We start from the raw sequence: 20918 nt of genomic DNA on the forward strand, positions 1-20918 counted from the left end.
TTTAGTCGCCATTGTTCCGTGATTGTGTTCGAACGGAAGGTTTTTCCACTTCAAAGAAACTTTTTTCCCGCTTCAAATAAAAGGAAACGCTGTTCAATCCCGGGAATGGTTTTCTTTTTTTTTTTATTTCGGTGCCGCGGCCGCGACTCTGGCTCGGAGCGCGATGTGAAATAATTGGACATTAAATCTGTTTGATATGAAGCTGCATCACACTCTCGCTTTACAACTCTTTCTTCTCTCTGTCGTCTGCAGGACGGGATTCCAGAGAGCCCCGGGACCGAGGGTGAGTCAGCGTTTATTGTCTCTCTCTCCAGCTACGATTGTGTCGAATCATAACCACATCACAGAGGGAATGATGAGTCGGCTTTATTGTCACTGTCGTCGTCACGTGACCCGTTATTGTCACGGAAACGCTTGAATGAACACTTATTATATTTAAAAGGCAATTGTAATTATTATGTTTAATGTTTAATTATTATTTAATTACAATTATTTCTATTTTATTTCCCCCAAAAAATGTCTTCCTTAACTATTGTTTGATATTTTTATTTTTATTATTTATAATTGGTTTCTTTTTTTTTTTAACTTTAAAAAACACTTTAAAAATCGTTATTTGCTCATATACATTTTCAAAAGATGGATACAGTATACAGCATTTGTTACAGTATATTTAAAAAACAAAATTCTGAGTTAAACAAACTCCATATAATAGTGAGACTTTTAATGTTTCACTTGATTTATTTAACATATATTTAAACAAGCAAACTCAACATTCCATTTAAGGTCTCTGAGTAACGGTGACCTGAACAGTGCTTGGCCGCCCAGAAATAAGAATTCTTTTTGTTTTTTTTTAATGAAAAAAACCCCAATGATGTGTTTATTGTTGCACAATAAAACCACACCAATAACACAAACAATTTAAACTACCATTTTATGAAATAAATCTATTTTTTACGCTTAATAAGTGTATTTTTAATTCAAATTATTTAAAAAAGAGATTCTCCAAAAAATATTAACATTTTTCTTCTTTAACTAGTGTTTTATTTTTTGGAGATTATTTATACTTTCATTTATTTTTAAATGTTGCTTGTTTTTCCTATTGCAATTTTTTTGTGATAATTTGCTCAAATTCCTTTTTTTTAAAAGATGGATAAAGTTATATATATATATATATATAGCCTGCATTAAATTAAATCCATTTCAATTCAAGTTGTGACCTTTAAATTCTTGATTAATTTAACAACATATATTTAAACAAGCAAACTCAATTTTCCATCGGAGGTCTCAACAACCCTCTCAGTAACGGTGACCTGAACAGCTCCCATGATGCTTTGCCGCCCAGGAATCATAAATAAACACTTATTTGTGAACAAGTCGAGGTGGTCCAACAATGGGATGTGTTCAGGTTCATAGTCCAACATGTGGGTCAGTGACAGACCTGACTAATCTAACGCCCTTCCTTATATTGTCAAAGGACAAACTCACTTTCCCCAAATAATGTTTTTGTGAAGCACAAACTCTTTAAAAATGCAACAGTGGCGACAACGGCGGCTCAGATTTGTTTATCGTTGCACCTTAAATCCACATCAACAACACAGATGGTCGTAAAACGCTCGGCGGGCGAGAGGCGATGAATTTATTTCACTCTAATTACCCGCAGCAGCGACGGCGAGCCGCGCAGACGAGCTCCAACGACGAGAGCTGCTCGATATTAACGCCATAAAGCAGCAAAGTGGATCAGAGGGAAGTCATTCGAAGTTTGTGGCGGCGTTTATGAGAATAAAGCTCCGATTTAACGTTCGCTAATTTCGCCGCGACAGCCTGTAACTGGATCAGGAGTCGCTGGTTCCGCGACGCTGCAGGAAAAAAAAAATCGATGAGCTCTTCAGAAAATGACGTTTATTCACACGCGTCAGGTTTTCTTCTCTTTTTCATTGTGTCAGCGACTCGGTGAGGAAACAACACATTTTCCTTGATTCCTGTGTTGTGTAGCTACGAAACCGCCTCACAAAGTAGTTCATCTGCAACATAATATCTTAGCTAGTTAGAATAAAACCATTAAATGTTTTTACGGCACTGATATACTTCCATATGTAACTTCTTTTTGTCTTTTAAGAGCAACAACACAACAAAATAAACAGGATTTGTATATTCTAGTGCGAGGTTATGTTGTGACGGCGATTAGCGTTAAGCGTCATCACAACGTAGTATGCTAGTTAGCATACAAGCATTCTTAGCTTGCTAACTAGCCCAGCTAGCTGGTCAGTGAAAAGCAGTATAAAACTACATAGTTTTATACAAATAGAGGACTAGAATATTTAATGGTTGGATTAACATTTTTTTACATGTTTAAACTTTTTAGGGAAATCTTATTGGAATAATTGAATTATTTAATTTATTTAATTTGTATTTTTTATAGCGATGTTGAGAACAAATTTTTATTTTTGCATAGTGAATTAATCTTTTTCACACATATTGTTTCTAAATCCAATAAAGCTTATATAATACCAATTGATTATAATTATTTTACAAGGATTCAGTATTAAAAATATTGAATTTATAATTTTTGTGAAGAAAAACATGTTGGAACTCTTATATCAACAATTTTATATTGAATTTAAAATTTAAAATATATCAAATATAGAAAATAATGTTTTACAATATTGGAATAAGAATATCCTACTATATGTGTAAAGTGAAAAAAAAATCATGTCATACAACATTTATATATTGAAATTAAAAGGCTACCAATCAAGAAATATTGAATTAAGAAATTATTTATTTGAATCAAACTCTAAAATAATTAAATGATTTACACATTATGGCACTGATATACTTAAAGAACATATTCAGTTTCTTTTATTGAATAACTCAAAATTACAAAACAAATTTAACCTTCAAATATATAAATAATTAACAAAAAAAATGCAATTATTAAAAAAAAAATTCAATTCTTAAAATAAATCTGAAATGTTAAATTCAACCATTCAATGTTTTTACGACACTGTATCCTCTCGTCCTCAGTCGTCGCAAGGATCTCACTGGATTGTATTGTTCCTTTAGCTGAGGAGGAAGTAACAATTATACTTCCATACGTCACTTCTTTTCGTCTTCTAAGAGCAAAAACACAACAAAGTAAAGAGGATTCGTATCTTCTAGTGCGAGGTCACGTTGTGACGGCCATGTTTGGCGTCCTCTCCTCGCGCTCCTCGCGTTGTTTTAACCTCCGGCTGGTGTCGCAGTGTTTCGACTCGTCATACATCACGGTGAGTAAAGCGAGCCGGAGAGTCTCCGACGCTTCGGCGCTTCCTGCTCCTCTCGCCGCCCGACCGATCATCTGTCGACTGTCACCCCTCGAACATCTCCCCCCCCGTCTCCTCTAAACACGAGTCAATGTCAGTTCTCCCCCCTCGACCCCGGCACACCTGCTTCAGAACCAGGTCCGCTAAGTGGACCCGTCCTCATTTTTCATGTGCGTGGAAGGAAGGTCGACGCGGTAATTGCGGCGCGAGCATTAGCATAAAGGGCCACCCCGACTGTCTGCGTGATTCACTGTAATGTGGCGCGTTCGTAACCCGGGAGCTCGGATCTCGCTTTGGCCGCTTTTCAGCAAACTCATTTTCAAGCCCCGATAACAAGCCGAGTGAAGAGCGGGACATAAATAATTCAGGCATCGCACCGGAAGATTCTTATTATCACCCGACGGAGGTCAGATTCACACGTGAGATCTACAAGTGAGGAGACGTTTGATGGAGATCTGGATGGATATCCGTTTGATTCCGGGTCTGAATATTTCAACCGGGACATCTGCGGCGGACGAGTCGGTTTCTAATCTGGATTGACATCAGAGTTTTCAACTTCACGTGGAGTTTTCCTTGCTGGAGATATCGATTAAAGTTTGACACCGACAAGTCAAAGTGCTATTAAATTAGCTGCTGGAAAGGAAAGTCAAATGGTGAACCCAATAATATGATAATCTGGTCGAGAAGTGATGGAAAAAACATTGGTATTAGCTTAAAAAATCAAGAAAAACTAAACTTCTTATAACGATACTAAAGTATAAATATCGCAATCAAGAAAGAAAAAACCTGGTATTGATAAATGACAAATATTTGAGGAAGTATATATACATTAGACTAGTGGCTCGGAGTGTGGAGGCAGCCAAGCAGTGTGTCAGCAGTCCACGAGAATCTGCATTTTTCCATGTGCAGTGGTGTTTGAATGTAATTTTTCAGTAAGTAATCTCGCTTCTTCCTATTAAGGAGGTTGAGTGGCATTGATTTCTTTACAGTGCTTGTAATGATTTATTTGTTTTTCGCTTTATTTTTTGCAACTAAACAAATTGAAAAACAGGACTGATGCTGAAAAACTTAACAAAAGCAGAAAAGGAGCCACAAAAAGCTTGATTGTGTGAAAGTTTTAAAAGTTTTTTTGTGTGTATTGGCAAGAATCTAGCGATAGCTTACGTACCAATACACAGGGGCAAAATAAAATATATCGTGATACTGTACTACAAGGATATACTTGTAGTATTGTCGAGTACATTGGCGTTGCAGAATTTACAGACCACATGACTCTTGACAAAGTCGTAACTGCTTTCATTGGTTTACAAACCAAAATATGTCCAAAAATCAACTTTGAAAGCTGCCGGAGTCACTGTATCCTCTCGTCCTCAGACGTAACTGCTTTTATTTGTTTTTAAACCAAAATATGTCCAAAAATCAACTTTTAAAGCTGCCGGAGTCACTATATCCTCTCGTCCTCAGTCGTAACTGCTTTTATTTGTTTTTAAACCAAAATATGTCCAAAAATCAACTTTTAAAGCTGCCGGAGTCACTATATCCTCTCATCCTCAGTCGTAACTGCTTTTATTTGTTTTTAAACCAAAATATGTCCAAAAATCAACTTTTAAAGCTGCCGGAGTCCACTGTATCCTCTCGTCCTCAGTCGTAACTGCTTTCATTTGTTTTCAAACTAAAATATATCCAAACATCAGCTTTTAAAGCTGCCAAAGTCGACTGTATCCTCTCATCCTCAGTCATCGTGGGAATCTCAAGGGATTTCATTGTTCCTTTAGCTGTGGAAGAAGTAATGAATGCGAGTCATGAATATTTAATTTTATACACACCTTATTGAAATATAAATCTTAAATAAGGTATACAGTACAATATATATACAGTACAGGATTTGCAATATTTAAGCATACCGATGTTTTCTCACACTCACACTCATTTTTTTTCTCGCAAAAGTCATCATTAGTCGGAGTCTCAGGTGAAGAGTGTCGGCGACTGCAGAAGACGACACCATTACGATCGCCTGTCCGGGTCTCAAAGTCGGCTCCAGAGTGTGGATGGAAGCAGGATTATTATGACTGTCTGACATTTAGTTTGAGGGAAAACAACAACAACAATAATGGAATGCTTCAGCTCCTGGTGCTGACAAAGACTGACAAATGCCTCCCTGGTTTCTGCCGGATCTTCTGTAATTGGAGTCCCAGAAGGACCGACGCCGCTCGCCTCGTTATGCGGGGCGAGAGCCGGGAACCCGCCGCTGGAAATGCAATCTTACTGAATAAATGGACTGATTTGGCCGTTCCGGCGCACCTGATGGAGGTTTCTCGCGTAATCTGGCATCCTCATTACCGCCGGAATTGTTCGACGGGAAAACGGAGTTTGGGCGGATGGTCTGCGTTTATTGACGTATCAGAATCCAGGTCGACTAATCGATTGTGTCGCAGTCACGCGGCCGCTAACGTCGCACTGCGGAGGAATCGTAGGTTGTGTTCACTATACCAACGTTGATTTAGCTGAAGTATTTTTCGATGTGAAGTCGCGAAAATTTACACGACAATCAAAACCTGCGCGACAATAAACTATTCGGAAGTTAGCTAACATGTTTCACGCCGGTTTATCCGAAATTAGGTTTTTTAATCTGTCTCTATTGCAACACCAGGATCCTTGTACTAATATTGTTACGTAAATCGCTTAAAATTTGTGAAAAACAAGTTCAGAACTTTCGAATCTGCCTGTGGACCTTATCAGATCTTTGAGCCACTGCTTTGACTGACTCAAATGAGTCTTTTAACATCAGGATAAATCAAGGTTTGGGTTCATTTTTTCAGAATATAGTAGTTTGCTGCTGTCCACTAGGGGGCAGTCTGGGGTGATCGCACCCGATTTGTCGTATTTAACGCTATGAATTTCTTTGTTAATCTTCCTTGAGTCACTGAGGCAGCGTGTGAACCTCCTGATCGTCAACAGTTGCTAATAATCTCAGATAATCTCCTCTAATCTGACCATCTTCTTTTTTTTTTTTTTTTCCGCTGGATTCAAGTCAATAATGGTTAACGACTCACAGCAGCTCCGGAGTCTGAGGACAGCGATCCGCGTCATTGACGATTCTAGAAAGGCTCCCGGATTAACCGGGATTATCATCCCTCATCCCCACGTTTCCCGTCCCGCGGTCCTCTTCTTCTCCGACGTAATCTCCCCTCATCTCTGGCCGTCTGCCGCCGCGGAAGCGTGACACTCGGTCGATTCCATTATGCGCCTCGGATGAGACGTTGATCAGGTGTGTCGGATCACACCTGCTCGCTCGAGGCTGCCAACGGTCGCTGTGGCGAATAACGGATTCATTGCTGAGATTACCGGACGGTCAGGAATGTTTCTTCGCCGCCGCGATAATGACCGTGACGGAGGAGTCGCCGCCGATAACGTTGCTGTCGTGGTTTACCGGCTGATAAAACATTTTAATGGAGCGTTTAAACTTGGATCTATAGTTCGGAGCGCCACACACACACACACACACACACACACACACACACACACGACAGGCAGGAATGTTTGCGCTAACCACAAAAATAAATCTCACTTTGATAGCATTCATTGCGAGTGGACAAACACGATGAAACGATGAAGGATTTCTGTTGCGAAGCGTGACCCTAAACCCAGTTATAAAGAATTTTGTGTGACTAAAAAAAAGGGTTTTTCTGGAAAACCAGAGGCCAAAACGAAGAAAAATATCAACGCCTCTTTTGAAGGAATGCTAACGTGGCTAACGACTATCATGGCAAGAGATTAAAATGGGTAATAAACTGAATGAACATCGTTCTGAATGATTGTTTATAAATTAAGTTTTATGATCATTCATTAACTTTTAACCGTCTTGTTTATGGCTAGCGCCGTTAGCGTCTTCACGGCGCCGCCAAGGGATTTTGGTTTGTAGCATCACAGCCAAAAATGTTAGTTTGAATGATCGATTTCTCCAAAATAAGTATATAGTATTGAACGGGTGCATTTAAGCGTGAGAAATGTCAAGTGCGGCGTGTGATGTGAGAATAGGTCAAATCAGAATGTCAGACTCAAAGCGTGAGACTTGGCGGCCCCGGTCTTCAGTAGCATATATTTACAAATCATGTATTTTACAGTATGAGCAAGACTACTGTAAATCTAAAGTCATATTATAACGTAGCATGTTAGACGAAACAGGAATTTTTGAGTACTGTGACATTAGTGGATCCGCTGTGGTGGCTACTTACTGTTAGCATTTAGCTTAAGAAAGTAAGTAAGTAAGTCATTTTTATTTGTATAGCGCTCTTCCAGACCAGGGTCACAAAGCGCTTAAACAATCAAAACAATATTCAATAAAGTATATACTTTAAAGATCAAGATAAAACTGATAACATAACAGGAGTTCCAGAAAATCAAGGAAAAGCCTGAACAAATAAAAACGTCTAAAGATGTTTCTTAAAGGAGTCAGTAGATCCATCAAGTGCAAAGAGAGAGGAAGATCGTTCCAAAGCTTAGGAGCAACAGCCTGGAAGGATTTCTCTCCTCTGGTCCTGAACCGTGTTCAGGAACCATCAGTAAATTCTGATCCACAGACCTCAGAGCCCGAGCTGGGGTGTAAGGCTGGATCAAATCAGTGATGTAAGGAGGAGCCTGACCATGAATAGATCTGAAAGTAAGAACCAGAATTTTAAAGTTGATCCTTAAAGAAACTGGAAGCCAGTGAAGAGTTTTAAGGATTTGAGAAATGAGAGTTCTTCTACTAGAGCAGGTCAGAATTCGCGCTGCAGAGTTTTGTATCAACTGCAGGCGAGACAGATCCTTATTTGTTACAGTATGAGCAAGACTACTGTTAGTCTAAAGTCATATGATAACGTAACATTTTAGATGAAACAGGGATTTTTGAGTACTGTGACATTAGTGGAACCGCTGTGGTGGCTACTAACTGTTAGCATTTAGCTAAATAGGCAAATGCTTATGCTATATTGTCTTGTACTATTTGTGAAAATATCATAACAACTGCATATACAGCCTAAAACTGACAGTGTTTCGTACAACCGTGTTTCCAAGTGTAGTAATCCTCGTCCCTGTTGTCGTCTGATGTTGTCGTGCTAACGTCGTGTGACAACCGCGGCGTGATATTCGCGTACATCGCCGGCGCCAAGTGACTCGGCGGCGTGTCAACACAAACACAGAGTTCCTCGGCGCCATCACTTACAACAACAACTCCCATCAGTCTCCACTTCAGAGCAAACATGTTTTGTTGCCAGGCAGCCATGTTTACTTCTCCGTAATCTCCATCATCTGTTTCTTTCCGAGGCGCCGAACGCTAATATATGCATCTGTATGCACGCCGGCGTTCCCCCGATGGCGCCTACGTCTGAATAATTCAAAGCCGTGAACATCATGTGTTAAATTGTGTATTAATTCCAGCGTTGCTGACCTCCTCCTGGACGAAACCTTCATTTACCAGCCGCGAGTGCAAAACTATTCAGTCAGGCAGAAGCGTGGACGCCCCCCTGCTGAGCCGGAGCTCCGCGGAGGTGATGTTTGCCTTAGTCAGAAATAAGCAGAGCCGTAGACGATCGCATAACTCTGAGCACTTAAGTAGTGTGTATCAAACCGAGATCTTGATTCAACTAACGTTCCGTCTGGATCTCGACTTGTAAACGATTCATTTGGGATTTCTTAGCATGATTCAGGCATGCTGTGACAAATGGCGTCAGATGTGGGATGGTCATTGTCTGGGGGAAAAAAAGGGTAGTAATCTGAGTGTATTTGACTCAAGAAAGTCAGAAGACTGAAGATTCAGAGATCACTCCTCGTTACACTTGTCGTTCCGGCAACAGAAACAAACTTTGACAGGAAACAGTTTCCGAGGTTGACGCCCGAGGCGCAGACACAGTAGGACTCCTGGTGAAGACGAGGTCTGCTGTTAAATGCGGAGTCGGCGGTTTATGCCTGAGCAGGTTTGCGACCGTGTTGTGACTGGACTCGACCGGCCGCTCAAGTCTTCCCTAAGTTTTCCAAAATCAAGATCTGGACATAATGTTATGGCATCTTCCCGTTTCAACCAACCATCACAACATCCACACTAACTTCTTCTACAACAACCACCACAACATTTATTATATCCACTCCAAAATCCACCACAAAAACCATCCTAGCATACATACCAACATATACATCAACAACCACCACAATATATACCATTTTTACACCCACATCTAACTCCAAAATACACCAAAAAAAACATTCCAACACCTACAACCACCACAATACATAGTACACCTTGGTATTCAGTACTACAAAGCAACGTCCACCACAAAAACATCTTCTCAAACAACCACTAAAACATGTACCACAACCAACTCCAACACCCCCCGCCCCAAAAAACAAAATCCACCATAACAACCATCCCAATATCCAACATTTTTTACAACAACCACCACCACAATACATTTGTGTTGTATTCAGATTTCCTCCACTAAAAACAACGTCCACCTCAAAACTAACACCAACCCCCAAAATATATACCACATCAACCCCATCATCCACCCCAAGATCCCCCACAACAACCGTCCCAGCATATATACCAACATCTACTACAACAACTATAACTACATCATATACTACACCTCGGCATTCAACCAAGAAAAACAACAATTACCACTACATCCACAGCAACATCTAGCACAACAACCACTAAAACATGTACCACATACACCAGACATCATCCCCAAAATCCACCACAAAAACCATCCCTATATCCAACCCATCTACTAAATGTACTACAACACCAACATCCAACCAATCTACTAAATATATTGCAACACCAACCCCAAACTATACCATTTCGACCCCAACATCCACCCTTAAATCTACCCCAAAAACCATTCCAACACCTACAACCACCACAATACATAGTACACCTTTGTATTCAGCACTACACAACAACATCCACCACAAAACAACTGTAACATCTTCTGAAACCCCTAAAACATTTACCACATACAACTACCACAACCCCCCAAAAATCCACCACAACAACCATCACAATATTCACACCAACATTTATTTTGTTTAAAAACCACCACCACGATACATTCTTGTGGTATTTAGATCCCCCCCACTAAAATCAACATCCACCTAAACACTAATGCCGTTGTTTACTAAAACAACCCCTACAATATATATACGACATCAACCCCAACATGCATCCCAAGATCCACCACAAAAACCGTCCCAGCATACATACAAAAATCTACTACATTACATAGTACACCTTGGCATTCAACCCAAAAAACATTAACCACCACATCCACAGCAACATCAAGCACCACTAAAACATGTCCCGACATCATCCCCAAAATCCACCACAAAAAACATCCCAACATCCAACTCAACATCTACTACAACACCCACCCCAACAAATACAATTTCAACCCCAACATCCACCACAAAAAAAACATTCCATACCTTCTACAACAACCACCACAATACATACTACAGCTTGGTATTCACCACTTCAAAAACATCCACCACGCATCCACCGCAACATCTACTTCGACAACCACTAAAACATGTACCACATCTACAACTTCAACACCCCCTCCTCCAAAATCCATCACAACATCCACACCAACATTTATTACAACCACCACCACGATACATTCGTGAGGTATTAAGATTCACCCCACTAAAATTAACATCCACCGCATCATTAACACCAACATTTATTACAACCACCACCACCACCATGATACATTCGTGAGGTATTAAGATCCACCCCACTAAAATTAACATCCTCCACATCATTAACACCAACATTTATTACAACCACCACCACCACCATGATACATTCGTGAGGTATTAAGATCCACCCCACTAAAATTAACATCCACCGCATCATTAACACCAACATTTATTACAACCACCACCACCACCATGATACATTCGTGAGGTATTAAGATCCACCCCACTAAAATTAACATCCACCGCATCATTAACACCAACATTTATTACAACCACCACCACCACCACGATACATTCGTGAGGTATTAAGATCCACCCCACTAAAATCAACATCCACCACATCATTAACACCAACATTTATTACAACCACCACCACCACGATACATTTGTGAGGTATTAAGATTCACCCCACTAAAATCAACATCCACCACATCATTAAAACCAACATTTATTACAACCACCACCACCACGATACATTCGTGGTGTATTAATATTCACCCCACTAAAATCAACATCCACCACATCATTAACACCAACATTTATTACAACCACCACCACCACGATACATTTGTGAGGTATTAAGATTCACCCCACTAAAATCAACATCCACCACATCATTAAAACCAACATTTATTACAACCACCACCACCACGATACATTCGTGGTGTATTAATATTCACCCCACTAAAATCAACATCCACCACATCATTAAAACAACATTTATTACAACCACCACCATACATTTGTGTGGTATTAAGATTCCCCCCACTAAAATCAACATCCACCACATTCAATAACACTAACATTTATTACAACCACCACCACCACAATACATTCGTGAGGTGTTAAGATTCACCCCCCTAAAATCAACATCCACCACATCATTAACACCAACAATTACTACAACAAGCCCCACGATATATACCTCACCAACGCCAAAATCCACCACAACAAGCATTATAACATCCACACCAACAATTATTACAACAACCACCTGAACATATACTTCATCCACCCCAAAGTTCCACAGCAACAACCATTCTACGATTCCCCCCAAAAAAAACACATCCACCAAAACATCACAAAAACTTCCTCCACCACGTTGACACCACACACTAAACATCCACCACAGCTTCTACAAGAAGGTCAGGATCTGTTACATGTTGTATGGTTTCAGCTGTCAATCAATCCTCGCCCGTCCTTTGCTGAACGAAGCTGTCATGACGTGTTCAGAATGATCGACGACGTCGTTCCTGTTGATCTTGTGAGAACAAATGAAGTGCCACAACTTGTGACTCTTCCAATTCTTTTGTTCTACGCCTTCCCATCTTCTGGACGACCCTGAAGCTGAAGGTCGCCTCTGTAATTACGGCGTCCCCCCCCGTCCCCCCTAAAGGACGCTCGACGGGGGCAGACGTGCTTAACTCGCCGACGAAGGATGAAACGCCAGCTGGATTGAATCATCAGCCGCGTCGTGGTGTTAACAGCAGATCAGACTCGGAGTTAACGCGCCTCTGATGATCTTCGACTCCTGCCTGCTTGAGAGAGTCACAGCTTGAGAATATAAAGACTCCATTTGATAGACAGCTGGCTCAGACTCTCCGCGGGGGGTCTCAGCCTCCGCAGCGGCGGAGAAGAAAAGGAAGCAAATTCTGTTTTCTCAGAGTCCTTTTCATGTGTTTGTTATTTAAATACAAAAAACACCTGTTTGGTTGTTTTCTGTAAACGAAGACGCCGCTGACGAGTTTGTGTTCTCGCTCCGGCGATCCTGCTGCGGTTCTTTACAGATGCGACTTAACAGACGACAAACATCCTCACTGCGGATGAGGACGATTTGTGACTTCCTGCCCTCTCTTGTTTCATAGCAACATTTCATGCAGGAAGAAGAAGTAAAGCAACATTGTTTAGTGGTTGAAGTTTGTGCTGAAATTACAGTATATGGTGAAACTTTTAGAAAACTTTCCAGTATCGTTATTTATTTTGGTGTTGCAATGAAACTTCCATCCGCTAGATGGCAGCAGTCATAATGTCCTCCGCAGCTAAAGCGACAATGAAATCCCGCGAGATTGGTGACTGAGGACGAGAGGATACAGTCGACTCAAGCAGATTTTAAAGCTGATGTTAGGACATATTTTGGTTTCGAAACAAATGAAAGCAGTTACGACTTGTCAACTTTGTAAATTCTGCAACACCAGAGTAAAGTTCTCGACAATACTACAAATATATCCTTGTTACTACAGTATCCCAATATCGCAATAAATTGTATCAATTCATCTATATCAGGACTATTTTAATCGTATTTTATGATCATTATAGTTCTTTAATGGGTCATATTTTAACAAGTGTGTTGAAAATAAATATATTAGTTTATTTTAGATTACAATTTAAGTGTCAATATTTACAGCGCTTGTTTATTTTTGTCTTGCAATGAAACTTCCAGCCACTAGATGGCAGCAGTCATAACGTCCTCCGCAGCCAAAGCGACAATTAAATCCTGCGAGATTGGTGACTCAGGACGAGAGGATACAGTCGACTCCAGCAGCTTTTAAAGCTGATGTTTGGACATATTTTCTTTTCAAAACTAATAAAAGCAGTTACGACTTCATCAAGAGTCATGTGGTCTGTAAATTCTTCAACACCAGAGTAAAGTACTCGACAATACTACAAATATATCCTTGTTACTACAGTATCCCAATATCGCAATCAATTGTATCAATTCACCTTTATCGGGACTATTTTAATCGTATTTTATGATCTTTATAGTTCTTTAATTGGTCATATTTTAACAAGTGTGTTGAAAATAAATGTATTATTTTTTTTTAGATTACAATTTAAGTGTCAATATTTACAGCGTTTGATTAATTTGTGTTGCAATGAAACTTCCAGCCACTAGATGGCAGCAGTCATAACGTCCTCCGCAACCAAAGCGACAATTAAATCCCACAAGATTGGTGACTCAGGACGAGAGGATACAGTCGACTCCAGCAGCTTTTAAAGCTGATGTTTGGACATATTTTCTTTTCAAAACTAATAAAAGCAGTTACGACTTCATCAAGAGTCATGTGGTCTGTAAATTCTTCAACACCAGAGTAAAGTACTCGACAATACTACACATATATCCTTGTTACTACAGTATCCCAATATCGCAATAAATTGTATCAATTCACCTTTATCGGGACTATTTTAATCGTATTTTATGATCATTATAGTTCTTTAATTGGTCATATTTTAACAAGTGTGTTGAAAATAAATGTATTTTTTTTTTTTAGATTACAATTTAAGTGTCAATATTTACAGCGTTTGTTTATTTTTGTGTTGCAATGATACTTCCAGCCACTGGATGGCAGCAGCCATAACGTCCTCCGCAGCTAAAGCTACAATCGAATCCCGCGAGATTGGTGACTCAGGACGAGAGGATACCGTCAACTCCAGCAGCTTTAAAAGCTGATGTTTGGACATATTTTCTTTTCAAAACTAATGAAAGCAGTTACGACTTCATCAAGAGTCATGTGGTCTGTAAATTCTGCAATACCAGAGTCAAGTACTCGACAATACTACAAATATATCCTTGTTACTACAGTATCCCAATATCGCAATAAATTGTATCAATTCATCTGTATCAGGACTATTTTAATCGTACTTTATGTTCATTATAGTTCTTTAATTGGTCATATTTTAACAAGTGTGTTGAAAATAAATGTATTAGTTTGTTTTAGATTACAATTTAAGTGTCAATATTTACAGCGTTTGTATATTTTGGTATTTCAATGAAACTTCCAGCCACTAGATGGCAGCAGTCATAACGTCATGCAGCTAAAGCTACAATTAGATCCCACAAGATTGGTGACTCAGGACGAGAGGATACAGTGACTCCAGCAGCTTTAAAAGCTGATGAATGGAAATATTTTCTTTTCAAAACTAAAAAAAAGCAGTTACGACTTCATCAAGAGTCATGTGGTCTGTAAATTCTGCTACACCAGAGTCAAGTACTGGACAATACTACAAATATTTCCTTGTTAATACAGTATCCCAATATCGCAATAAATCAATTCACCTTTATAGGTATATATATATCGTAACGCCAGATTCTCGCCCGTACACACCGCTAACTTAAACTACATAATGGCAGCAACATCAACCCAGAAAAACATCTAAAGCAATACTAAGTAAGTACTTATTGTTAAGTGTTAAACATGTCGGACTATGTTCATCTTTAGTGATCCTGAGTGACCTTCACTCTTTTTCTAGTTTTAACTTCGCAGAATTTTTCATTCGACGCTAGCGATGATTATTTGTCCACATATGCTTATCAGCTTTGCCTCCATCTAGTGGTCGTACTGTGGATAGCAATGGTTGATGAAAGTGTTGGCGATGAAGAATTATGTGTTACGCAAACATTTTCTGCAGCAATAACAAACAAGTAGTTACGATAATATATCTGGCGTTCTTCCATGTCTGCACAGAAGCTCGAGAAGCATTTGATCTAAAGGTTTAAGTCACAAAACATTAATCACTGGAGGAAAAAGTCTGACTCACTGTTCAGTGGAACAATAGCTTTGAAAAGTACAAATGGTTTTCGTTGTAATTCATGCGGAAGAAAAATGCATCTACAAGTTAATTTTTCTCTCTCAAATCTGTTGCATTATATAGACAACGTCTTCACAGCAGTCGTGTCAGTCGGAGCCAATTACGAGTTAAAAACACGTTGATATGAAGCTTTTTTTATCAGTGGAGACGAATAATGAGCAAAAATATTTAGACACTTTAACTCAGAAAATATCGCATGCGTTCAACTGGTACGTGAACAGAGAGTAGAGTTTTTAAACGGAGGTCAACTGTCTCCTTCTTGACAACCAAAGATATGAGGCTCGACTCGCGAAGTGCGATGAAAGCAAACCCCCCTTCGGATCAGTTCAGTCTTTAATGAACGTGCTTTTCTGCCGCTGCACCGCCCGGACGGTTCTGGCCGGGCGGCGCTGACCGGGGAACACGACTGCCAACTTGCTGCCAGATGCTCGTGTGTGTGTTGTGTAGTCGCCACACAACAGACACACACTCACATCAGCGCCGCCGCTCCGGAGTTCTTCTGATAAGAGCTGAATTATTACACAGATTTGTTCGGCGAAGCTCTTTACTCGACCTCGGGGCCCCTGCAGTCGCCGAGTAAATAATATTCGGAAACAAACGCCGGTGTTTTTTTGTTTGGGCCCCGGAAGCGCAATCGTTGCAAACCTCGCATCGGATCTTCAGATCCACGGCAGAGATTTGATTCCGCTCGTCGCCCACGACGGCTCTGCCTCCGAGAAATTAATAACAAGTAATTTCCTGTGGAGAAAAACCTCTTTTCAAAGATGTACTTGAGCCACCAGAAGAAATGAAGAGAGAAGCAGCTACAACCGTGAAGGTGGAGGTACCTGGAGGAACCTTTTACTCCACCTAGATCTTTTTCAAGAGAGAGAAAGATACGATATATAGTGATACTGTAGTAACAGGAATATATGTGTAGTATTGTCGAGTACTTGACTCTGGGGTTGCAGTATTCACAGACCACATGACTCTTGACGAAGTCGTAACTGATTTCATTAGTTTTGAAACCAAACTATGTCCAAACATCTGCTTTAAAAGCTGCTGGAGACGCCTGTATCCTCTCGTCCTCAGTCATCGCTGGGATCTCGCTAGAATTTATTGTTCATTTAGCCGTGGAGCATGTAATAACTGCTGCCATCTAGTGGCTGGAAGTGTAATTGCAAAACATAAATGCTGTGAATATTTCCTTGTTAATTGTTAATAAAATGTTATATAGTGATACTGTAGTAACAGGAATATATGTGTAGTATTGTCCAGTACTTGACTCTTGTGTTGCAGAATTTACCGACCACACGACTCTTGACAAAATCGTTACTACTTTCATTTGTTTTATAACCAAAATATGTCCAAACATCAGCTTTAAAACCTGCAGGAGTCGACTGTATCCTCTCGTCCTCAGTCATCACAGGCATTTCATCGTTCCTCCAGCTGCAGAAGACGTAATCACTGCTGCCATCTAACGGCCTGGAGTTTAATTGCAACAGAAAAATAAACAAACGCCACAAATATTTACACGTGATTTGTAAACCATTTATTAACTACGATGAGCGTAAAATACAATTTGAAAGCCTGAAAAGAATAAATAATTATTTTATCGTTTCTTAAGTTGCGGAGGACGTAATGACTGCTGCCATCTAGTGACCGTAAGTTTAATTGCAACATAAAAATGAACAAATGCAGTGAATATGAAGTGAAAATGAATTGAGTTAAATCAAATTTTAAAAATCTGATCGTTTTATTTCCTACACACTTATGTAAACCATAAAATAATTATGATAAATATAAAATGTGATGTGAAAACCAAAAAAAGGCCAATATTTTTAAATGTTAGTAAATATTTCCTATTTTTTTCTCCTGACTAAATCATTCTGATAGCAAGTCAACTTATTAGCCTAAAGAAAATTGGCGTGGCTTAAATTCAGAACCGCTATAAATAAAACTTGAGCGAGACTCATACTGATTAATTATGAAACAAAATAAAATATTGGATCTTGTTCTTCTTCTTCTTCTTCTTTTCCTTTCGGCTGCTATTGGATATTGGACCGATATTGACTCTGGATAAATGCTCTCTTTCCTCGTGAAAACTTCTTCTTCGATCACGGCCATCCAAATATCACACACATTCCTAAAAAAGAAACGTTTATGTATCTTTATTTTAATCAAAATATATATTCTTTACACGCACGGATACGTCCAAGACGGTCATAATGTAATGGCTTCTCCGGGTCTCTCGAAGACGCTAAAAATATACCCGGGATGGAAGTTACCAGTTCACCTGCGAGCCCGAACTGAGGGTGAAATCTTGTCGCGCGCTGGAGCGTGAAGGCCGAGCGGGCGGACGTCGTATCAATGATTTACACACTCGGCAGAGGAAAGCTCTTAAGCCTCGAATAGCTGCTTCATGAAATGTTCAGTGGTTGTTTGTCAGCCCGAGAGGAAGTGTCACTGTGATGGGGTGAGGTGGGGGATGTAAGGGGGGGCATCACCTCCACCTATGGTCTTGTCATGTTCCCTCATCATCTGCTGGCCCCTTTCTGGTAGTACTTACTCCATCCAGCGGGAGGCAGTCTTTACAGAATTTGATATTTATCATTAGAAAAATAAAGAAGAGTCTCTTCAACACAGTTGCATCTTAACACGAGTATATATGACAAAATCGTCGACAAACATCCTACCTGTGACGCCATTTCGGACCCGTCTCAGGTCATACATACCCCCGTCAAACGTTATCACGGTATTGTGATACTGTAGGAAGTATTTGTAGTATTGTCGAGTACTTGACTCTGGTGTTGCAGAATTTGCAGACCATATGAGTCTGGAGTCGACTGTATCCTCTCATCCTTAGTCATTGCCGGGGATCTCGCGGGATTTTATCGTTTCCTTAGCTGCGGAGGACATAATGACTGCTGACATCTAGTGGCCAGAAGTTTGTTTGCGCAGGAAAATTTTTAATATTTTGGTTAAATTTAAAAACAGGATAATTTTATTTCATATACTCTTATGTAAGACATAACATAATTATTATTAAAATATTATTTGAAAGCAAAAGAAAATAGCTACTTTTTCGGGAAAAAAAAAAAGTTTTTTCAGTTTTTCTCTCCAAACTGAATTATTCTGATAGCAGATGAACTTTTTAGCATTAGAAAATTCTGCGTGGTTTAAATTCCGAACTCCTATGAATACACTTGAGCAACACTCCCCTTTCAAAATTAAATATTGGATTGGAGTTGACTGTATCCTCTTGTGCTCAGTAATCGCGCTGAATTTTAACGTCCTTTAGCTGCGGAGGACGTAATGACTGCTGCCATCTAGTGGGCGGAAGTTTATTGGAACACAAAAATGAACAAATTCAGTGAATATTTGCATATTAAACGTAAAAAAATAAATGGAATAATTGTATTTTATACACATTTTATTGAAATTTAAACCACTAAAGATCTACATTAAAAACTAAAAAAATATCCCGGAAAATAAATGAAAACAAACAATCTATGTTACTATTAATTTCGATTCAGTTTTATTGAATATTAAAAAAAAGCAAAATATAAGTTAAAAAAAAATTGGAAAACAACGATATATTTGTAGTATTATCGAGTACTTGACTCTGGTGTTGCAGTATTTACAGACCATATGACTCTTGACAAAGTCGTAACTGCTTTGTTTTTAAACCAAAATATGTCCAAACATCAGCTTTAAAAGCTGCTGGAGTCGACTGTATCCTCTCATCCTCAGTCATTGCGTTAAATTGCGACACAAAAATGAACAAACGCCCTGAATACTTTTTTAATGGATTCAGTTCTGTTGATATCGTAAAGTAAGTATCGCAATATTTAAGCTAAAGAAAATAAATAGTGTTATTGAAGTGAATCGATCCTCCTGAGACTAAAGAACATCTGACTCGACCTCACACCGACATCACAGGTCCAAGAGATCTTCTGATTTCCAGGATCAACCATGGCTTCGCTCCGTCTCCTCCGCGATGCTAACGCCGCGGCGGCGGCGCGTCGGTTCTGTTTATGAGGCTCGTCTGAGCCTCAGAAGGTTCCGCGAGATGTTTGTTTAGATCTCCTCGCTGTGGGTCTGCCGGGGCCCGGTTTAATTCTCGGCTCGAAACCCTTGACTGTTGTTTACCACGCCGAGGTCCCTGAGGACCTCCCGGGCTGATGGAAAACATCCAACACTTGGAGTTTAGGAAGAAGGGAGTGAGGGGGTGAGGAGGGGTGAGGAGGGGTGAGGAGGGGTGAGGAGGGTCTTCAGAACAAGAGTCTGGCTGCAGAAGTGGAGTTTTTTTTGGCTGGACGCACATCACACTGCAGCGTGGAACAATAATGATTAACACTAGAAGCAGATTTTACATCCAGACGCTCCAGTGAGCCAAAACATTATGACCACCTCATAAACAGTGTCGGGTCTTCTATAGTCACACACCTGATGTAGCCAAAACATTATGACCACCTCCTTAACGGAATGGAGTCTCCCAGAGTCACACACAAGTCAGAGCCAAAACATTATGACCACCTCCTGAACAGTGTCAGGTCTTCTGTAGTCACACACGGGTCAGAGCCAAAACATTACGACCACCTCCTAAACAGTGTCGGATCCCCCAGAGTAAAACACAAAACTCAACAACTACATTATGACCACCTCCTTAACGCTCTGAAGTCTCCCAGAGTAACACACAAGTCAGAGCCAATACATTATGACCACCTCCTAAACAGTGTCACGTATTCTGGAGTCACATACAAATCAGAGCCAAAACATTACGACCACCTCCTACACAGTGTCGGATCCCCCAGAGTAAGACACAAAACTCAACAACTACATTATGACCACGTCCTTAACGCTCTGAAGTCTCCCAGAGTAACACACAAGTCAGAGCCAATACATTATGACCACCCACTGAACGGTGTCGGGTCCTCTATAGTCACACGGCTGAGTGAGCCAATACATTATGAACACCTACTAAGCAGTGTCATATCCCCCAGAGTAAGACACAAAACTCAACAAATACATTATAACCACCTCCTTAACGGTCTGGAGTTTCCCAGAGTTGCACACAAGTCAGAGCCAATAAATTATGACCACCTCCTGAACAGTGTTCGGTCTTCTACAGTCACAGACAAGTCAAAGCCAATACATTATGACCACCTCCTAAACAGTGTCAGGTATTCTATAGTCACACACGGGTCAGAGCCAATACATTATGACCCCCTCCTGAACAATGTAAATTTTCCAAGAGTCTCCTCTGGCGAGCAAGGCTAAGGAGCTCAAAAGAATCTTGCAGAAAAA

General features: G+C 40.0%; 1 protein-coding gene across 1 annotated transcript in view; it reads left to right on the forward strand.

The window, feature by feature from the left end:
- fstl5 (follistatin-like 5) overlaps positions 1–20918 on the forward strand; it is a 113596-nt gene that overhangs the window by 34102 nt on the left and 58576 nt on the right. Inside the window, exon 3 of the mRNA XM_087799340.1 lies at positions 253–283. Coding sequence (XP_087655466.1) covers positions 253–283 — 31 coding nt within the window. The remainder of the gene's footprint in view (positions 1–252; positions 284–20918) is intronic.

Source organism: Callionymus lyra, chromosome 9 (genome assembly GCF_982586985.1).
Source record: "Callionymus lyra chromosome 9, fCalLyr1.hap1.1, whole genome shotgun sequence".
Lineage (NCBI taxonomy): Eukaryota > Metazoa > Chordata > Actinopteri > Syngnathiformes > Callionymidae > Callionymus > Callionymus lyra.